We start from the raw sequence: 21,502 nt of genomic DNA, 5'->3' as shown, positions 1-21,502 counted from the left end.
TATTTCCATCTTCTTTATCGATTCACGTGATTTGTTTGATTCCGGATATTGATGTCCATAGTGCAACTATCTGAGTAGATCTCTGTCACTTATATATGAATTTTAGTCTTGAGTGCAAACTCGTGTATAAAAATTGGAATTTCGCATCAGGGTACTTCCTCCTGTAATCAATAAGTATGCCAACCAATGAGATTCTTTAGTTCCTTCCAAGGTTCTGCGTAGATAGCTAGGATATGGAGTAAAGGTTTTGTGGGTACGCCTCTGGTAAACCCTCCCGAGACTATAACTCGGCCATTAGAATTTTATTTTTCTAGATTAGATTTGCTCGAGGACTAGAAAATAATAAATTTGGGGGTATTTGATAGACACATTTTTGTGTTTAAGTTGTCCTCAATTTTCTGTATTGTTAGTGCTCGATTTTGTATTTATTATGGTATTTTATGTCTTTGTAGGTGTTTTTGGAGAAATACACCTGTGCGGAGAATTTAGCTTGAAAAGTGGAATTTTCTCACCCTGGAGAAATCACTAAAAGCACCCCCGTCTTGGATAAGGGGCACCTCACTGTTAAGGGGCACCTTAACTGGATAAGGGCACCCACATGCTATCTGCTATTCGCAAGCCCATCAGTTGTTAGGGGGACTTCATCTTCTTGATTTGAATGTGAAATTTTGGCGGGAAGTTTGGCATTTCACGGTAGATATTAGGGTCTGAGTTTTGGGAAATCTCTAGGTTGATTCAATCGCTGGAATCAGTTGTGATGGGTCTGTTTATGCTAAACAGGGATGCTATGATGATTCGATTCAATCAATTTGGGCTGTAACAACGGGTTTGAACAAAACATGAGAGGCTAGTTTTCTCGGGTTTTCTGGGAAAGATTGGGCAGAGATTTACTTGGAGATTTTCAGGGATTCAGACTTGTATGGGCCAGTTGAGTCATAAAAGGCATGGTATGCTCAACGATTTGGATTAGAATTGGTTGGAGATTTCGATTGAGTAAATCAGGAAATTACGTGTTTTGAGAACCTGATATTGTTGTTTTTGTTTTGGACGACTTTTAATGAGATTTAGACGCTACAATCAGGTGGATTGGTCTTGTTGCAGATAAACAGGACAGGTAATTGCATCAAATTCGAAAGAATTGAGTTGGAGAATCATATTTGAGCAAAACAGGGAGGATATATCTTCTCGGGTTTATTTCCGGGAAGTATGTGCTATAATTGGAGGTTTGCGTGTGGAATCTGGGGTTTTGGAGACTTTTGGAACGTGTTTGTAGCATGAGAGCTAAGGAGTAACGCGTGGGAGATAAATCAGGGAAGAAAATCCGTGACTCGCAGTGAAGAATATTATCAAGTAATGGAAGAATATATGGAGTTATGATGCATGATTTTGGTGTCTGAAGGAGTATATAAGGTGTAGTGGAGTAATACAGCGGATATGGAGTGATAGGGGAGCGAACAGAGGTTTGAGTATGGAGAAAAATGAAGTTGCAGAGATGAACCAGTTCTGCTGGTGAAGAAGAACACGAAGAATATTATACCATAGAAGACAGTCATATTGCTACAGTGCCATCGACACTTCATATTTATCGTTCTCTGTAACTGTTTGGTATGTAACAAATATAATTGTTATAGACCCGATTTTAATTATTTCTCACCTTTTCCATCATTTGTAAACACCTTGTTGAGCAATGAAAAATTATTTTGAGTGTGTTTTCACCATGCAGAGCTAGAACCCATCACTGGGACGACGGAGGAAGACGAATTTCATACATGGGTAAAATTATTTGATTCTTTTTTTAGAGTTTTGCATTAATTTCAATTGAAATATGATTTGAATTAATTGGTTGTCATTTAATTTGATGAAGTATGCTTAGCTTAATGTTTTGATACATCATGTTTAGGATTTACAACTAATCTTTTGAGAATCTACCTTGGAAAAATCAGAGTCCATGTTAATTTTATTTATTGAGCTTCAATTGTTGAGAATAAATAAATTGAACCCTATGTTATGAATTCGATGAAATCATAGTCCCAGTAACTCTCTTCATCCCGTGAAAATATTTTGTAAATCTTTTTCCTTTTATTTTAGTTTATTAATTCTTAAAATCAATCTCATCAAGTCCGAGTGAACGACAACCTTCTTACTACTATATAAAATTCGATCACTGTTTTCCAAACAGTAAAGGAACAAGGATTTTTGGAAAATACTCCAATAATCTTTTAGAAAAATATTCGTTGAAACAAAGTAAGATTCTTTGTCGGGTGAGATCATCAATAACTTATATTCGAATTCACAACTATCAGATTTAAATATTGAAGAATACCACCAAATGATAGTTGCCCATCTAAATGACTATATGATTAGAGAAATCTAATCTAACTAGGATCCAAGCTGATCAATATGTGTATACAAATCACGAGATACGAAAACCAATACGAAAAATCTTCTTGTCTTCAAATACACAACACAAACTTGAATTCACTTATGATCGATCACACATAGAACGAAGTCTGTTAACAATGGATGATCACAAGTTGTATTTAAATTTAACAACAGTTCTAAAGATCCCGTCAATACTTTGATCTAGTTTGAGTGACCCTTATGTTAGAAGAGAAGGCTCTCAAGAATAATCAAACTAGGTGCAATCAAAGTTTCAACAACCGTTAGTCGATCAAATCAATAATCAAAAAATAAAATAAAAATGCAGTTGTCTATTTTCCCACCAACGATACTCGTAGAGCTTCTTTATTCCATAAAAGTCTTTAAACGAGCGGTCGTTATAGGTTTCGCCTAAATTGGGTATTTTCCTTTCCGGATAGACGGCTCCACCAAAAACAACACGAATGAAGTTCGCCTGGCTCGTATAATAGTTTGCAAGAAATGAAAACTCAACTATTTATAGACCAAGGTTGTTTGTACAACAAGGAAATTCCAAAACCAAATCAAGATACGCAATAAGTACTTAATTTTGGTTTTCCTATTTCCAACTAATATCTAACCTGTAATTATGAAATCTCTCATTAGAAAATATTTAATATTAGTTTAGCACGTAACTATAATCTAACTTTCTAAGAGATATGTTTTGATTTGGTTTTGTTCAATTTTGACACCATATGATGTTTCTGTTCTCTTTTGACGGATTTCTCTGAACAAAACTGGAAGCTGAGCCGTCACAACCAGTGTCCTTCGCCCAATTATTCGTGTAGTCCATGCATATCAAGTATTGGAAGTCTACGTGTACATTTTCTTTAAGTATTGGTTTACAAATACGGAAGTAGGTATACCACCAACACTGCAAATTAATCTATAATTTAGTATTTTGTAATCGTGTCCGTTTGTTTTGTTCATAAAAATTCTTTAAATTTAAAAGTAATAATTTATACCTTTACTTCTATGAATCCCCGAAAACCACTGAAGTTAGGTATACCTATGGACACTTGATCCTGCCCACAGTTACATTTTTCCAAAAATTGCAGACCCCCAATCATAATATGGTGTTTTTTCGAGATCTTTTGACACTTCAAGTCAACCAATATGAGAAACAGTAGTCGAGTTTGGAAAGAACTTTTGACCCATTAACCATAAGACAAACACGATTTCGAGTTCAGGATATTCAACTTCATTTTCGTATAAAAGGAAACGCTTCAACACAGAACAATGTAATTCACCTCCTTTCAAATATTTATGATCTCCACGTACTTGTGATTCTAATAAAAAAGGAAGAACATTCCTCCATTAATCATTTGACATCTATTCGTTTTGGTTGAATGGCAGTGGCTCCCCCACCACACTTGGAATCCCACAAATGAAATACAAATCAAGGGCATAATTCCTATTTACACGAATAATATCGATTATATAAATTGTTTTGGATTATTTAATAATTGTATAAAAAAATTTAATTTTAGTTAAACAGACTTACCAATTTCAAAAAATATGAAACGGAACGTGTGCGTGGTTGGCCACCACCTTTTTACCAATATGTTCGTAATTTTGTTGAGTTTTCTGGGCTTCACAATATAAAACGCATGCAAGGGATATCTATCAACTCTTGTTCGGACTGCAACGGGTAGACGAGAATAAATAACATTTAATTCTTTAAATCCACCACTCATTTTATAATAATTCTCAGGCTGCTCTTGATGGCCCGATACATGACCTTAAACTAATGCTGGAGCAGCAACGACGCTCGGCGAAGCAAACTCTGCTTCATGATTCTGATTAAAATCTACATCTGTGGGAGGCCTCAATATTTTTTCATGTTTTCGATCTCTTTTATACCTCAACTTTTGACCGTGTCTCTTACTAGATTTTTCATTTTGTAGCAAGATTTTGTTAAGAAGAATAGAAAGAAGATAGTGGAGTGGAGTAGTGTGAGTGAAAATAAATTCAAATGAGAGATTTTATAACTTTTGAAAGTTGTATCCGTTGAGAATAGAGCCATTAGGATTTTACCCATCGGAGATTCTAAATCCACTTGCGGGTCATCATCGTCTATCGCATATTTTTATCACCCGCTGGCGAATTGTTTTGATCCGCACGTTTCATCACCTCCCCTCACTGCTTTTTCATAGTGTAAAACCATATTTGACTATCGGCTTGACAAAAATCTTGTATGTTAGAACGTCATAGGAATTGCCCTAAATGGGTCTTTTTCTTTATTATAATACTACTATAAGATAAGATGATCTAACGGTCCACAACCCGTTAGCTTCTGGTGATATGTAAACTAGGAGTAATGATACACTCATCGCGGGCTGGTCCCGCGGTGTGTCCCAACAAGGGAAAAAGGGGATCTCCCTTATGGCTCGGCGGTTTATAGAGGGTGGGTTAAGTGTGGGTCCCATCCCTCTCTCCCACAAAACCAAAAATCGGTATGGCCCGCGGGATTTAGCCGGCGGGACCTAATCATTTCCGGTAAACTAGTGTGGACACTTGTTTCCAAAACCAAGGATAAGAATAAGAACCATTTCATTTTTTTGTCGATCCAGTCTACAAACAAACCCTCCTCACCCAGCTAGGATTTCAATGGGTAAGCTAGATGATCTTCTATTAGAAATCATCTCAGATATATTATCTCGTTTACTAGCTGAGTCGGTTTTAGAGTGCAAACTGGTATCCAAATCATGGAAAGATCTTGTTTCTCATCGATCCTTTTCTCAGCTTCACTTAAATCGTCTTAATATTGATGATTCCGGTAAGTTGGGGTTTATTTTCACGACTAATACAATGCATTATACCATGTACGATGAGATTTCTGGCACCTGCATTAGAACAGCAAGGGACAATTTTAGAACTCCTGCGATAATTTCAGGTTATTATGCTGTCGCTTTTTGCAATGGCTTAGTTTGTTTCGATGCAGCATATGGTGATGACTGGAAGTACTTTCAACCTTCTTTTATCTTAAATCCCATTACTAGAGAATATGTTATGCTTCCTAGAATCGAGATAAAAGTACAAGTGATGTGTGGATTTGGCTGCATTCCTTCAACTAATGTGTACAAGGTTATCAGGATGTATGAGTTAGCTGACAAACATGTGCAGGTTGAGGTTTACACTTTTGGAAGTGGCAACGGATGGAGAGATGTTGGACAAATAGACTATCCTTTTGGACGTAATCGATTACCCGGCGTGTTTGTTGATGGAGCTGTTTATTGGTTCCTCCCAGGGCAATCATCCATTGCTGCCTTCAATCTGGCCGATGAAAGGTTCAGCCAAGTTCCTTCACCACCTTTTTTGTTCTACTACTACAGTTTACATTTAGGGGTTTTGGGTGATTTTTTATGTGCTACTTATCCTATCTACGGTTTGTCTTCTTGCTCATTTGACGTATGGGTGCTAAAGAAGAATAATGAGAATCATGGAATGAGTTGGATTAAACAGTTTAATCTTGTTGGATACGAACCATTCACATTTACGAAGAGTGGTGGGGTTATATGCTGTGGTGCCGGTAGAACAAATTTATATCGTTAGGATCCAAAAACTTCATCTTCCATAATGCTTCTAAATTGTGGCCAGTTGGCCAGTTTAATGTTAAACCAGTTTTTCATTAGAACACCTTAGTTAGTATAAGTGTGTTAGGAGAAGTAGACACGGATGTGTCGGAATGCGGTGAACGTGAAAGATCTGGTGAGGAGATAGAAAGCTTTACAATGATTAGCCTAAGAAGCAGCTTTACAGGATAAGAGATCTCTAGCTACGTATAACAAGTGATCTTTCTGAATTGAATTCAATATGTTTACTTTAGTTAATCTTGTTGTATGATGTGCGCTGCTTACTTTAGTAGCATTTTTTTCGTTCATAAAGATTGGTTCTGAGATGTATACGCAGATAAATTCATTGAAAACTTGGAGCTACGTACGTATGATCTTGAGCTTTAGTGTGTGGTTTTTGAGGTTCCAATCAAAATTGAGTGTGCAACTGCTATTGAACTTTGTGTTACTGTGTGCAAAATGGATGGCCTTAGATTCAAATGCCCATGGAGTTCTAGCAAAATAACTTACTTTGGCAGTAAGGTTTTGTCTTCCTTTGGTGTGTTTATCAATGTATCATAGATATGCCCATCTTAATTTCTTAACTGTTCCGAGTTTGGTAGAATTTCTCATGACCTGACACCATTCAGTAGAATTCTCAGGGAATCCCACACACGTGAACACAAGAACATATTTAGGTCTTTGAAAGGCAATATGTTCAGTGAAGAAATCACTATAACGAAGATTTTCAACTGAACTATTGTTTAGTTGGAGCACCTAAGTAAACTTAGCTATAAGGTTAAGGTACGACATGTTTGGATGCCTTACGATATTACAAGATAAACTTTCACAGTAGCCAAACAGGAAATGATAATATAAACTTTCACAGCAGCCAAATAGTTCGTTCACTCGTGACATCGTCTTTGAAATTGCTTCTTTTTTGTTTTTGGTGTAGGGGATGATGACATGCTAAACTCTGCATAACCTGTTCCTTGAGATTTACATCGCCCACTTCAAGGTGACACATTTTTCTTCAACTACTGTGCCTTCTTCAATGCTGTGAGCGCTCCAGAAGTCCTGCTAATCTCTCGAGTTCCCTACTCTCCAATTGAATCATTGAGCTACTTTGATTTTACCTGCTGCATTTTAAATGGTCACCTCAACGCGACAGCAGTTGTTAGGTTGCTCCTTGCTGAGCAAACAAAATGAGTGAATTTTTTTTTCTGATTATTTCCCTTGATGTGTTAGTAAGCACCTGGCAATACAAAGGTTAAGATTTTGTATGTCAGAACTGTACTTTCTATGTCGAATTCAGTAAAGCCAAGGATTAATGTTTGTTTTTGCCACTAATGGTAGTGAGGGGACTTGGGGCACTGATCCATGGAGTCTTTGAAGTACACTAGAAACGCGTCGAATATTGTGATAAACTGACAAGACTGCAGGAAACCAAATTACACAAGTATACAGACAGATATACTTGCACAAGTACGGCTGTAGAAACCAATGGAGATTTCTCGCACTTCTCGCACCTTAGCCAGCCAGTAAGTTGGCGCCTTCAATCGATGCAGTTGTCAAGGCTTCTCTTAAGTCTCACAATTCAGCTTTTATAGGTCCATTCACAATGTCTTGCAGCTTAAATCAACGTGGGGGAAAAGCCAAAATACTAAAATCCAACATTACAACCCCAATATACATACATCTCCACATCTGTCGAAAGCCGTTCCCTCTTTTTTCTCTCATCAGCATTATTTCCGAAGCACCCGATTGCTGATAAATACAAAATAAGATCAGATTTCTCTTTTGATTAACACCTTGCAAACATGATGCTGGGGCGTGCATGGCAAGTCCTCCGGAATTTCAAGGGCCGCAGCTGGGAGGGCACCAGACACCACACGACATGCGCTGATCTTCCGCCCGTATCAGGTATGTATGGATCCTGCAAGTAAGAAATTCCAATTATGTATTTCCTCTTAACTTTTTTTCAAGTTTCTGTTGTGTTCTAGGGTTTCGGATTGTTGTTCGATAATCATCAGAATGATCTCTTATGCCACATGCATATCTACCTCTCTATGCATGATCCAGTAGTGCTTGCTGGAATTCACCCTTTTTAAATTTACACACAGCATGCATGCATTATTGTTTGCAAGCACTAGATTTTATTTTCTATCATGTCCTTACATGTTCCCAACTCGTCATAAATCTAAAAAGTGACCCTAGTTCTATATCATGTCCTTACATGTTCCCAACTCCTATTAATGCGCTGAAATAGTTCCTGCGGTTTTATTACTAAGTCTTCTAGCTCGTTCTCTTCTGTTTCCAGACGCATTGAGAATGGAATGTCGTAAATGTCCGATTGGAACCCAGGCCAGTAAGATGGAATTTCACAAATGCCCGAATGAAACCGAATGTTTTTCCCAGGCCACAAAGAGAGCTACAAAAAAGGGTAAGGGTCATACCGAGGAGGAAGTGTGCACAGATGTTGGTGGATGGTCAATTTATGTGGAAAAGTTCTCTAAAATAAAACCCAAAGTATATGGACCTGAAGAAAGGGAGAAATTCTGTGAATTAGCATTAGCTGGGGCAATTAAAAACTGTGGAATTGAAGAATGGGACACATGCTGTGGATGAAGGCGAAGGGAGTGACACATTGGAGCAATGGATCAGGTAGAGAAAAAGGAGCAAAGCAGGAGAATGTCTTTGCTGCTGCCTCTAATTTATTTAGTAATGTGCGTTAACTTATTGTCATGTTAATTATGCCCTTGTTTATGAGAAGTAGGTTTGAAGATATGTTTTCAATCTGCAGTATTCACTTCCTCGTGCATGCGTGATCATGTACACTTAAATAGATTTTCTGCTTAAAGTACTTTGGACCATGTCTGATGTTATTAATCGCATGAACGTGCTGATTCTTTCTCTCTTTCTCATCTGTATCTTTCTGTAATTGGTTCCCCAAAAGGGTGTGCTTGATGATAAAATCCCCTGTCAAGTTATTCAGTTATTGATTTGGGCACAGAAAGCAGGGTTTTTTTTGTCATTAGATATTTTGAATTAAGCTGTTTTCTTGTTTACCAAAATTATGTGTTCTGAAGTGCACAACAATGTGGTCGTGCCGGAGTGGTTATCCGGCATGACTAGAAATCATGTGGGCTTTGCCCGCGCAGGTTCGAATCCTACCCACTACGTTATTTTCTTGCTATCCATTTTCATTTTTTTGTATCCTGCTATCCATTTTCAATTTACTGAAGAAATAGCTTATTGAATTTTGTCAATGAATTCAACATATTGCTATATCATTCCCTTCATTATTTGAACAGTCATGCATAAGGTACTGTTAACAATCTTGTGTTCCAGTTTAGGTAGTGTTACATTAGAAGGCAAACATGCATAAGATAATGCAGATGTTACAATAATGTAACTTATTAGCAATACCGCATAGACCTTCATTAACATCAACATCTCTTTGCATCCTTATGTATCCTTCCTCACCCCATGAAGTTCCCCATGAATTCTTCACGAGCCAATACTTAGTTCCATCACTATCAGTCTCGTACCCTACTGCAGTAACACCATGGTCTAATTCGGTCCCACAAGTTCCTGTGAATATCCCGCTTGAGTAAAACTGAAATTCCTGGCCACTGGCATCAATGGCAACTGAAACAGGTTGCTTTGAAACGGCCTTCAGTAGAGATGCCTTTTTTTTTTTATAAGAATAGAAGTTTTATTGAGACAAAAGAATGTACATAGTTCTACGAGAAGTAGAGTGAAAAAAATAAGAAAAGAGATACAAGGTTAAACAAAAATGTTTTCCCAATTAGCCATTACAGTAGAAGCAAAATTTATGTGAAGTCTTCTTCCAGCTGCCATTGCCCAAGAAAGGATTAAAGGATTAAAGCTTTAACTTCCATCTCTAAGTCTGAGTCTGTTTTAAAAGTATAATTTTGCTCAAAAGTTCTCATATTCCTCTCTGTCCAAATTGCGAAGAAAACTGCAGGTGGAATTAAGCTCCAAGCAAAGTTCCCTGCATCTGTAAAACTTCCATGATGCCACCCGATTGCTAACATATTAATACTTCTAGGAATAACCCCGGACCAGTAACTACTACGAAGTGCCGCAGACCATAGCTTATGCGCTATTTTGCAGTGAAGGAAAATATGATCGTGAGATTCTGTGTCATCTCCACAAAGGATACAGGAGTTATGGAGGTCTACCCCTTTAGCTTGTAACATATCTATTGTATTCATCTTCCCATGAAGAATACACCAAACCAGAAAATTAATCTTCGGTGGAACTGCATTCTTCCAAACAAATTGATAAGGAAAATCTGTGATGCCACAGTCTTCTACCAATTTAGCATATAGGGTTTTGACTCTAAAAAAGCCAGAACTATCAAGGGCCCATCTTCTGGTATCTTGTAAGCCATCCAAAACCGGTGGATTATCACCAATCCTAAGAAACAGATCAGCGTAAAGATTTACCTCAGATTCTGTGAAGTTACGTTTAAAGTTGAAATTCCAGTTTCTATCTGCGGAGATCACTTCTGCAAGCTTGTGATTCTTATTGCCAGAAATCTTAAAAAGAGAAGGGAAAGCTGTAGCCAGCGTTGTGTTTCCATACCAAACATCATTCCAGAAAGAAATATCACTACCTGAATGAATTTTAAGCAGTGAGTAAAGACTTACCAGACTAGCAGTCTCCACAACTGATTTCCAACAAGAAACTCCGTATGAAGAGTTTATCTTCTGAGGAACCCAGTTAGAGAACTCATCACCATATTTGTCACGAATAATCCTATTCCACAACCTATTTTTTTCTTGACCAAATCTCCAGCACCATTTAGCAAGCATTGCGATATTCATCAATCTCAAATTACAAACACCAAGCCCACCTTTTTCTTTAGTAGCACAGACTAAACTCCAATTTATAAAGTGAGAAATTTTTGAACCAGCACCATGATCCCATAAGAAATTCCTCATCTTCTGCTCTAGAATTTTTATAACAGCAACAGGGGCCTTGAATAGAGAAACATAGTATATAGGCAGAGAACTTAGGATACATTTAAGAAGGGCTAGCTTACCTTCTTTAGATAAAGAAATTTGCCTCCAAATTGAAAATCTCTCCTCAAATTTTTCAATTATGGGATCCCATATAATCTTAGAATTTACCTTAGATCCAAGGGGCATGCCAAGATATAGGAAAGGAAGATTATCAGTTGCACACCCCAATTCCATAGCCCAAGTAGATAACTCAGGCACATTACCAATTGGAATGAGCCTTGTTTTTGAAGTGTTAACCTTAAGGACTCCAATAAATTCAAAACACCTTAGAGATGAGAAAAGATTAAGAAGTTCCTCTTTACTATGATCTATGAAGAAAATAGTGTCATCAGCATAATGCAAGTGATTTACTGTAATACTGGAAGAAGTTACCGAGAAGCCACTGAAGATGCTTAATTGTGAACCTCTATCCATGTATCTTGAGAAACCCTCCATGACAACATTAAAAAGAAGAGGAGAGACTGGACAACCCTGTCGAACACCCGTTGAACTAGTGAAGTAGCCAAAAGAAGAACCATTGATTAAGACTAAAAAAGAAGCAGTAGAATAGCAAAATCTCAGCCACTCAAACATTTTTCTTCCAAAACCCATTTTATGAAGAATAAATTCCAGGTATCTCCAATTTATCCTATCAAAGGCCTTTTCTAAATGAATTTTATAAATTATCCCAGCCTTGCCTGAACGAAGTCTAGAATCTACAAGCTCATTGGAAATCAGTGTACCATCTATGATTTGTCTTCCTTCTATGTAAGCACATTGAACTGGTGAGATAAGTTTGTCCATTACCAACTTGAGTCTTGAAGCTAACACTTTGGAAATTATTTTGTAAACACTAGTCAAGAGACAAATAGGCCTGCAATCCTTGATTGTCTCAATGTAGTCTTTCTTTGGAACCAGAGTGATAAAAGTTGAGTTGTGCTTGCTAAAAATTTTCCCTGTAGAACAAAACTCATTTATAGTGTTCATCATATCAACCTTTAGAAAACTCCAACATTTACTAAAAAATATGATTGGGAAACCATGAGGGCCTGGTGCTTTATCGTTTCCCAACTCTTGAATAGCATTTATTACTTCTTCTTCAGTGAAGTTAGCTTCTAAAATATCACTCTCTTGTGAATTTGTCTTATCAAAAGTAATATTTTCAAGTTCGGGTATAATTACCTCCTCTTCAGTGAATAAAGAGCTATAATACTCCACAATATGCTCTTGTAGTAGCTTCCTGTCATCAACCAACACACCATTATTGTAGAGTTGTTTGATTCTATTATGTCTCCTTCTTGCTGAAGCTTTGCTCATGAAGAAAGAAGTATTTCTGTCGCCTTCTTGTAGCCATTGTGTTTTTGATTTAATCTTCCAAGAAACCTCCTCCATGTGTGTAGTTTTCTCAAATTCCGCCTTTAAAGACAACATATAATTGGATTCCTCCACAGAGAGTCTGTTGTCTTCAGCAATACTATCAAGAGATTGTATTTCTGTCAAGATATTACTTAGCCTTGTGTTTGTATGCTTGAAAACTTCCTTGTTCCATCTTTTTAGCTCCTCTTTTAAGGCTTTAAGTTTCATCCAAAAGATAGAACTTGGTGAACCTGCAAAATCAAAAGACAACCACCAATTTTCTAGTAATTGTAAAAAACCAATCTCCAAGAACCGCATTACTTCAAACCTAAAAAACCAGTAGAGATGCCTCGTTGTTGGCTGGCACATCTTCGCAACCATTGATTGAGGCAGCATCGGTGTTTGCTTTCTTAGTGTTGCAGCTTTTATCGACTCCGTTGTACGGGTAGTTAGCTTCTGTGGTTAAACCTCGGTTTTCTTGTATGAATTCGAAGGCGTCATCCGTTAGACCACCCTCGCAGCCTTGATCTTCACCTTTAGTATCACACTCTACTAACTCTTGTTCAGATAGAGAGGTTAGCTTACCAGTTGCCAGTTGTGTTATTCTTTCCATGGCTGCCACTGCAGAGAATGCCCAACAACATCCTGTTGCTTTTGTTAATGATATATATGCACAGGGGAGTGTCCTACATGAATGTGCGTCAACTTATTGTCATGTTAATTATGCCCTTATTTATGAGAAGTAGGTTTTGACAGAAGATATGTTTTCAATCTGCATTACTGTGATCATGCATTAATACACTGTTCATTATCATTTGTCTGATAAGAGCTGTTACACCAGTATAAGGACTGCACACTTGCGCAACTTATACAACTGCGCATGTGTCAGAATTTGAACACCAGACCAACAAGCTTATGTTTTGTATCATACCTACTGCAACTCGGATATCGCCAGAAATAGACCTGTTTGCTAAACTCAAAAAACACATAATTGGAGGAGATGCAGTCACTGTTGCCTGCTCTCCAAGATGCAGTCACTGTTGTTGGCTACCTAATTGGAGGAGATATCCCTATGAACAAGTTTTCACTGACTTACTGAGATTTTGAGTCATATTGTTTCCTTTATTTCTCTTACAAACTGGCCAATTATATAGCTGATTTATTTTACTTTTATTTCTTGAAGCTTAAGCGACGTGAGACAAAAGGCAAAATACTAAAACGGAAAGCCATTCCATCTTCTTCTTTTTATTCATCACCATTAATATTTCCAAAGCACCAGGTTATTGATAAAAATACAAAATAAGATCAGATTTCTCTTTTGATTAACACCGTGGAGACATGATGTTGGGGCGTGTAAGGCCAGTTCACTGGATTTTCGAGGGCCTCTGGTGGCGCTGTTGCGCCAAAGCCTGCGGAAGCGTTAGGTATGCATTACTACGAGGTATCTCAATATCGCCAAGAACACAATCACATACACAAGAAGAACAAGTATTTAACAAGGTTTAATCCTCGGGAAGGAATAAGCAATTTAATATATCACCGTATAGGTTGGAATATACAAAGCCTTTAGACGAGAAGAAGAGAACTCTTACTTAGTTCTGGTGTGTTTTCTCTAGTTCTCTCAATGGCTATTTATACACATCAATAGGAGTGGACACATTTCTTAACAAGGAATACTTTCCTACACGTATTGGGTTACCTAATCTTAGCTCTAAGAACAAACCTCTTAAGCTTCTATACTTAGGACACAAGTACTTGGTTTCCTTAACCAGCTAGATTTCCTAATCTAGTCCTTGACCAACCTATCAACAATTCTCCACCTCGGATCATGCATTCATGCATGAGACGATCAATAGACAAAATCACCTCCATCTTCCAACGTCGATTGAACCATCAATGGCTGCCTACGTATCCTCAATAGGAATCAAACCCAACCGTAGTTCTCTTAAATGGCCTTGATAGAAGACCTCCACCAGGTTCATAAGAACCTTTACCCCAAATAGGGACTTTCACCAAACTGGAAGGATGTGGATCAATTTCAAACAATGTCGAAACTTGATCCCAGATACTACTTTAGTCAACATATCAACTGGATTGTCTTTGGTATTGATCTTCACAAGTAGAATGTCTTCTTCTTCAAGAATTTCTCTCACAAAGTGAAATCGTACGTCTATATGTTTGGTTCTAGCATGACGCACTTGATTCTTAGCCAAATAAATTGCACTTAGACTATCTCAATGCACAGGCAGTTGGTCTTGCACAACTCCTAAGTCATCTAGAAAACCTTGTAACCATATAGCCTCCTTAAATTCCTCGGTCACTGCCATATACTCCGCCTCCGTAGTTGAAAGCGCCACAGTAGAGTGCAAGATTGATCTCCAACTTACTAGTGCACCTGCTACGGTAAATACATACCCTGTAGTTGAACGTCTTTTGTCCAAATCACCAGCATAGTCAGAATCCACATACCCAACACACAACTGATTGTTACTTCTATACTTCACAAACTCCAAGGCAACATTAATCGTACCATAAAGATACCTCAAAATCTATTTCACAGCATGTCAATGTCCCTTACCAGGACAATGCATATAACGGCTGACCATACTAACTGCATGTGAAATGTCCGGCCTTGTGCATACCATCGTATACATCAAGCTACCAACAACTTCATCATATGGAACTTGGGCCATATACTTTTGATCTTGTTCAGTAGTGGGAGATATACGAGCATTCAACTTAAAATGAGCAGCAAGGGGAGTACTTACAGATTTAGTTCCTTCGTAGACACCAAACTTCTGCAACACTTTCTTCAAATATGCCTTTTGAGACAAACAAACTTTACCCTTCTCTTTGTCACGTTGAATCTCCATGACAAGAATCTTCTTAGCTTCTCCCAGATCTTTCATCTCAAACTCAGATGACAACTTGTTCTTCAAATTATCAATCTCTTTCTTGTTATTCGATGCAATCAGCATATCATCGATATACAAGAGCAAATATATGAATGACCCATCACGTATCTTCTTAAATTATACACAATGGTCATAGTGACTTCTTGTGTATGTTTGGCCTATCATAAACTGGTCAAATCGCTTGTACCATTGTCTTGGAGACTGTTTTAGCCCGTACAACGATCTCTTCAGTTTACATACACAATATTCTTTTCCAGCAACCTTGAACCCACTCGGCTGAGTCATATAGATCTCATCTTTTAGATCCCCATGTAAGAACGCCGTCTTAACATCTAGCTGAACTAGGTCTAAATCATATTGTGCTACCAAGGCCAAAAAAATACGGATTGATGAGTGTTTTACCACCGGAGAGAACACCTCATTGTAGTCAATCCCTTCTCTTTGGGCATAACCTTTTGAAACTAACCTTTCCTTGTAGCGAACTTGATTCACCGAAGATCCTTCTTTCTTAGCATGTACCCACTTGCACCCTATGGTCTTCTTACCGTTCGGAAGCTTCATAAGAATCCATGTGGCATTCTTGTAAAGAGACTCCATCTCGTCCTGCATTGCACCTTCCAATTATTTACACTCTGCACTACGTACAACTTCTAAATATGAAGTAGGAGTACCATCTTCAACAACTGGTAATGCATAAGTAATGTAATCCTTCATCCAACCAGGCTTCCTGGTTGATCTTCTTGGTTTGCTGGTTGCTATGGTTTCCGTGACCGTAGCTTCTGTATGTTCTACTGACTCTTGTTCCTCTTCCTCAACAGCGTCACTATCATTTGGAACTTCAGTAGATACTTCTCTTGCGAACCCAATGTCTTCAGAAGTATTCTCAACAGATACAGACTTAACTGGAATTGGTGGAGTTTCATCAATCTCCACCTGCTGCAAAGGCTCACTAGTACTGGTGCTTCTGTTCTCCACCTGCCGATAACCCCAATAATTTACCATAGACATCTCATCAAATGTGACATCTCTACTCATAACTATCTTCTTCTCAACTGGATTCCAAATATTGAACCCTTTTACTCCATTCTTCATACCCACGAAGATTCCTTTCACGGCACGGCTATCAAGCTTGTTTTCACTAACATGATACCACGCAGGACAACCAAAGGAATTGAGTCATAATCATAAGCTGGTTTACCAAGCCATTTCTCCACAGGATTTTTATCTTCTAATGCAGCTGATGGCAACCTATTAATGAGGAAGCACGCATACTTAACTGCCTCATCCCAAAACGCCTTACCTAATCCAGCATTAGATAACATACATCGTACCTTCTTCAGCAAAGTACGATTCATGCGTTCAGCTACCCCATTCTGTTGCGGTGTCTTCTTAACTGTGAAGTGCCTCTTTATCCCCTCATCCTGACATACTTGCAGGAATGGATCACTCTTGTACTCTCCATCATTTTCCGAACGTAGTACTTTGATCTTTCTGACAGTTTGAGTCTCAGTTGCCTTTTTCCACCTCACAAAGATTTCTAGGACTTCATCCTTATGCCTCATGGTGTACACCCATACGCGTCTAGAATAATCATCAATGAACGACACAAACCAATTTTTCCCTCCCAATGATGCATTCTTGGAAATACCCCAAACATCTGAGTGAACATAGTCAAGAACTCCACTAGTATTATGGATAGCTGTGCCAAAGCTTGTACTTGTTTTTTTGCCCTTAACACAATGTTCACAAAATGCTAACTTGCAGGAAATAGCACCTTTCAAATCAACCTATGAAACGACTTCTCACCTGGATGTGCAAGTCTCATGTGCCATAGCTTTTTCTTCTCGGTAGATGCACTCTCGATGTGTTCAGAAATAGACACATCCCGTGTTGTTGTACTCCCAATCAAGTAGTATAAGTTATGATGACGTGTGGCCTTCATGATTACCATAGGTCCAGAGATTACCTTTAGAACACCATTTTCAGCGACTATCTTATAGCCCTTAGCTTCCAAAGTTCCGAGTAAAATCAGATTCTTCTTTATGGCAGGTACAAATCTTACCTCAACCATACCATCATGCATCTTGATAAGAACACTACCAATCCCAGTCACCCTGCAGGTATGATTGTTTCTCATACGTACTTCTCCATCAAGCTCTTCAAAACTTGAGAACCAGTCCCGATATGGACATATATGATACGGTGCTCCAGTATCTAATACCCATGTACCATCTGTAATAGTACAAGATGATGGTGTCACAGTTAGCGAGAAATCAGAAGCATCATCTGATCCTTCATTACCTTTAGCAATGTTCACCTCGGTATTACTATTATCTCCTTCTCTTGCCTTACGCTTGGTACAATCCTTAGCCCAATGACCAAAGTCGTGGCACGAATCACACTCATCTTTCTGCAGTCGCGTTCTACTTTTAGAACGTCCTCTACCTTTACCATAACCATAATTCTTCTTTTTCATGTCTGATGAATGACCTCTTGCAAGAAGAAAATAATTATTAGCTTCACTTGCAAGGTCTTCACGATCCATCTTCCTGAACTTCTCACTAGACCTCAGCGTATGTCATCTTATCCTTACCGTGCATTAAATCTTTAATCACGGGTTCATACTTTTCAGGAAGAGAGTTTATCAAATACAAAGCTTGTTGCTCATCGTTGATCTTCTCATCGTAGTTAACCAACTCAGCAAGAAGTTTATTATATGAATCTAGGTGCTCGGTTAGGGTTGCACCTCTCTTCATGTTATAGCGATACAAATTCCTTTTAAGATGTATCCTATTAGCCACGTTTTTCACAAGGTATTCCTTCTCTAGCTTTTCCCAGAGATCCTTAGCTGAAGTATCGTGCTGATAATTAACTCTTACTGTGGTTGATAAACACCCTCGTATCGAAGCAAGACATAATTTATTCATCTTGTTCCACTGCTTATCAGACATCTCCAATGGATGACCTTCTAGAGCTTCTTCTAGGTCAAGATGAACAAGAGCATCCATTACCTCTGTTCTCCATAAACCAAAGTTATTGGTTCCTGTAACTTTTCTACCTTGAGTTTTGATATATGTGAATGAAGTATTTCTTCTTTTGTTTCTTTATCTTTACTTGTGGATCCGAATGTTCTCCTAAAAGATCTTTCGGATCAACTGGTTTATCTCCGTCAACCGTTGTTTTTAAACAACCAAATATAGATAAAAAAAACAGAACCTTTGAGATTAATATTACCTCAATCAATCTTCAGAAAAATACCTTCACTTCAACTTCAATATGAGTAACCCGTATCCAAGAGCGTCTCCTTGCTCTGATACCAATTGTTGCGCCAAAGCCTGCAGAAGCGTTAGGTTTGCACTACTACGAGGTATATCAATATCGCCAAGAACACAATCACGTATACAAGAAGAACAAGTATTTAACGAGGTTTAATCCTAGGGAAGGAATAACCAATTTTATATATCACCGTATAGGTTGGAATATACAAATCCTTTAGACGAGAAGAACAGAACTCTTACTTAGTTCTGGTGTGTTTTCTCTAGTTCTCTATATGGCTATTTATACACATCAATAGGAGTGGACACATTTCTTAACAAGGAATACTTTCCTACAAGTATAGGGTTTCCTAATCTTAGCTCTAAGAACAAACCTCTTAAGCTTCTATACTTAGAACACAAGTACTTAGTTTCCTTAACCAACTAGATTTCCTAATCTAGTCCTTGACCAACCTACCAACAGGCGCACCAGACACCAGACGTACGTTGCTCTTCCGGTCGTATCAGGTATGTGATCCTGCAAGTAAGAAATTCCAATCATGTGTTTCCTCGACTTTTTTTTTTACAAGTTTTTGTTGTCTTTTAGGGTTTCGGATTGTTGTTAGAAAATCATCAGAATGATTTCTTATGCCACATGTATATCTATCTCTCTATGCGCTTACAGTAGTGCATGCTGGAATTCACCCTTTTTATTTCTAAGTCTTCTAGCTCGTTCTCTTCTGTTTCCAGACGCATTGAGAATGGAATATCGTAAATGTCCGATTGGAACCCAGGCCAGTAAGATGGAATTTCATAAATGCCCGAATGAAACCGAATGTTTTTCCCAGGCCACAAAGAGAGCTACAGAAAAGGGTCAGGGTCATACTGAGGAAGAAGTGTGCACAGATGTTGATAGATGGAAAATTTATGTGGAGAAGTTCTCTAAAATAGAACCCAAAGTATATGGAGCTGAAGAAAGGGAGAAACTCTGTGAATTAGCATTAGCTGAGGAAATTAAAGAGTGTGGTGGAAGAATTGATTTATGGGGATGAAGGCGGAGGGAGTGACACATTGGAGGAAGGAGAGGAGCAAAGCAGGAGAATGTCTTTGCTGCTGCCTCTAGTTTATATTTAGTCTAAACAAATGTTGCTTTCGTTACTGATATATACATGCACAGTGGTGTCCTACATGAATGTCCGTCAACTAGATTGTCATATGTTAATTATCCGTCCCTTATTTATGAGAAGTAGGTTTGGATAGAAGATATTTTTTCAATCTGCAGTATTGTCCTCCTCGTGCTTGATCGTCCATTGGTATCCGTTCATTATGTTTTTCTGATAGGATGCTGACTGCACACTTGCGCAACCTATACGACTACGCATGTATCAGAATTTGAACATATTCTCCAAACTTGCTTTCAATGGTAATCCCGTCAGAAACATTTTTTTCTCTGTATACCATGTTTGTGAGACGAGCATGCTCCCAAAACTTGTGCACCCTTTTCACGCGTGGAAACACCAGCCGAACAGCATAGTAGGATAACAAGTAAGTGCACGAACATTTCACTTGTCGACGCAGAAAAATGTGAGAGTTAGATTCAGCAGCTTTCTTGCACATGATGCATCCATTTATACTGTTTCTCATTTTATAAGACAAAGTCCTTATGAAGAAAACCACTTTTCGCTTGGTCTGTTGCTTCTTGTATTGGTCTGTTCTTGACCTTGCTTTGGACTCTTTGGAGCTTTGCTTTTACTTTTCTTTGTATGTTTTTTTATTTTCTTTTCTTAATACATTAACCTTTATCCTAAAAAAAAAAAACCTGGGCAGGGATGCACTTATCTAATTCACCAAAGACGAACATGCACTACGGGAAAAATATACATCTACAACTGGAGATTTACAACACTTTGCTATACATCGTAGAAAGTCCTATGTTTTACAACTGGTTTCAAAGGAAGAGTTTTCGTATATCATCACTACCAACCCTTAGGAACAAGGGGTTGCGCTAAGAAAACAAACGACAACTCCTTTAGCAAAACTATTGTGACCACATTTAGGTATAACAACTTTGTTTCATAAGTGTAGTGATTTAGCCTATCACAATTCTCACAAGTGTTGTTGAAGAACACAAAAATATGATAATGAAAAATATGTTAGAGGGGAGATTCGAACATGAACCTAATGCATGGATGTCTAGCTCATCAACCATCCTTACAGTTCACAAGTTTAGTTTGTTTTTTTTAATAGAAACGTATAACAACACTTATAAGTGTTGCTGAAGTTAAAATATAGAATGTGGGAAAAAATGAGGTTTGGGGGATTCGACGGCCAGGTTTCGATCTTGGATCCGAGTACGCATACAATATGCAGAAATATGATTTTTTTAATGTTTCGCAGAATATCTCGAAAGAACCTTACCTGTAAATGGAATATTCTGATGGAATCTTATCTGTAGATTGGTGAATTCATCGTTCTTATAAAGTTTTCGACTTATAATAGTCCACTCGCGACCAACTATCGAGCTCAGAGCCTGGTTCAGTGTCTAATTCGTGGTGTGTTTAAGGTTTCAGAGAATATTCCGATGAAATCTTACTTGTAGATGGGTGGATTCATCGTTCTTACGCAGTTTCCGACTTATTGTAGTCTACTCGCGGCCAGGTTTTGAGCTCGTAGCCAGGTTCAATGTCGAAGTTAACAAATTTGTGGTGTGTTTAAGGTTTCGGAGAATATTCCGATGGAATCTTAGCTGTAAATGAATGAATTCATCGTTCTTAGGAAGTTCAAACCGACATTGAGCTTCAAATTTATCGATTCGATGATGTATCATGCTAAGTTTGAAGTCAGAACTCTCCCAGAGCTTCATGATTCATAGTTTCTATGTCGTTATACCATATTTGAAGTTCGAATCGACTCTGAGATTCATATTTATCGATTTCGATGATGTATCATGCCAAGTTTGAAGTTAGAACCCT

At 38.1% G+C, this 21,502-nt stretch overlaps 2 protein-coding genes and 1 non-coding gene across 3 annotated transcripts; 2 read left to right on the top strand and 1 right to left on the bottom strand.

The window, feature by feature from the left end:
- Positions 1–5,028: 5,028 nt before the first annotated feature.
- LOC113318543 (F-box protein At3g07870-like) lies at positions 5,029–5,973 on the top strand. Its single transcript, XM_026566711.1, has one exon. The coding sequence runs from the start codon at positions 5,029–5,031 to the stop codon at positions 5,971–5,973; it is 945 nt and encodes a 314-aa protein (XP_026422496.1).
- Positions 5,974–9,072: 3,099 nt separating this feature from the next.
- TRNAS-AGA lies at positions 9,073–9,154 on the top strand. Its single transcript has one exon. It is a non-coding gene; the product is annotated as a tRNA-Ser (tRNA).
- Positions 9,155–9,339: 185 nt separating this feature from the next.
- Positions 9,340–16,368, bottom strand: LOC113318541 (senescence-specific cysteine protease SAG39-like). Its single transcript, XM_026566709.1, has 3 exons — positions 16,139–16,368; positions 12,711–13,047; positions 9,340–9,663 (listed from the first exon to the last, which is right to left on the bottom strand). Exons 1-3 carry the CDS (start codon positions 16,366–16,368, stop codon positions 9,340–9,342), a joined length of 891 nt encoding a protein of 296 aa, XP_026422494.1.
- Between the last annotated feature and the right edge of the window lie 5,134 nt (positions 16,369–21,502).

Source organism: Papaver somniferum, chromosome 10, assembly GCF_003573695.1.
Source record: "Papaver somniferum cultivar HN1 chromosome 10, ASM357369v1, whole genome shotgun sequence".
In the NCBI taxonomy this organism is placed as follows: Eukaryota; Viridiplantae; Streptophyta; class Magnoliopsida; order Ranunculales; family Papaveraceae; genus Papaver; species Papaver somniferum.
The sequence above is the reverse complement of the archived record's forward strand: the minus strand, read 5'-3'. Positions and strand labels throughout refer to the sequence as shown.

Coding starts and splice junctions, on each gene's coding strand:
- LOC113318543 (XM_026566711.1), top strand. CDS start 5,029: ATGGGTAAGCTAGATGATCTTCTATTAGAAATCATCTCAGATATATTA.
- LOC113318541 (XM_026566709.1), bottom strand. CDS start 16,368: ATGAAGAATGGAGTAAAAGGGTTCAATATTTGGAATCCAGTTGAGAAG. Junction 13,048..16,138: donor AATACTTCTGAAGACATTGG/GTTCGCAAGAGA, acceptor ACATTCATGTAG/GACACTCCCCTGTGCATATA. Junction 9,664..12,710: donor ATGTGCCAGCCAACAACGAG/GCATCTCTACTG, acceptor AAAAAAAAAAAG/GCATCTCTACTGAAGGCCGT.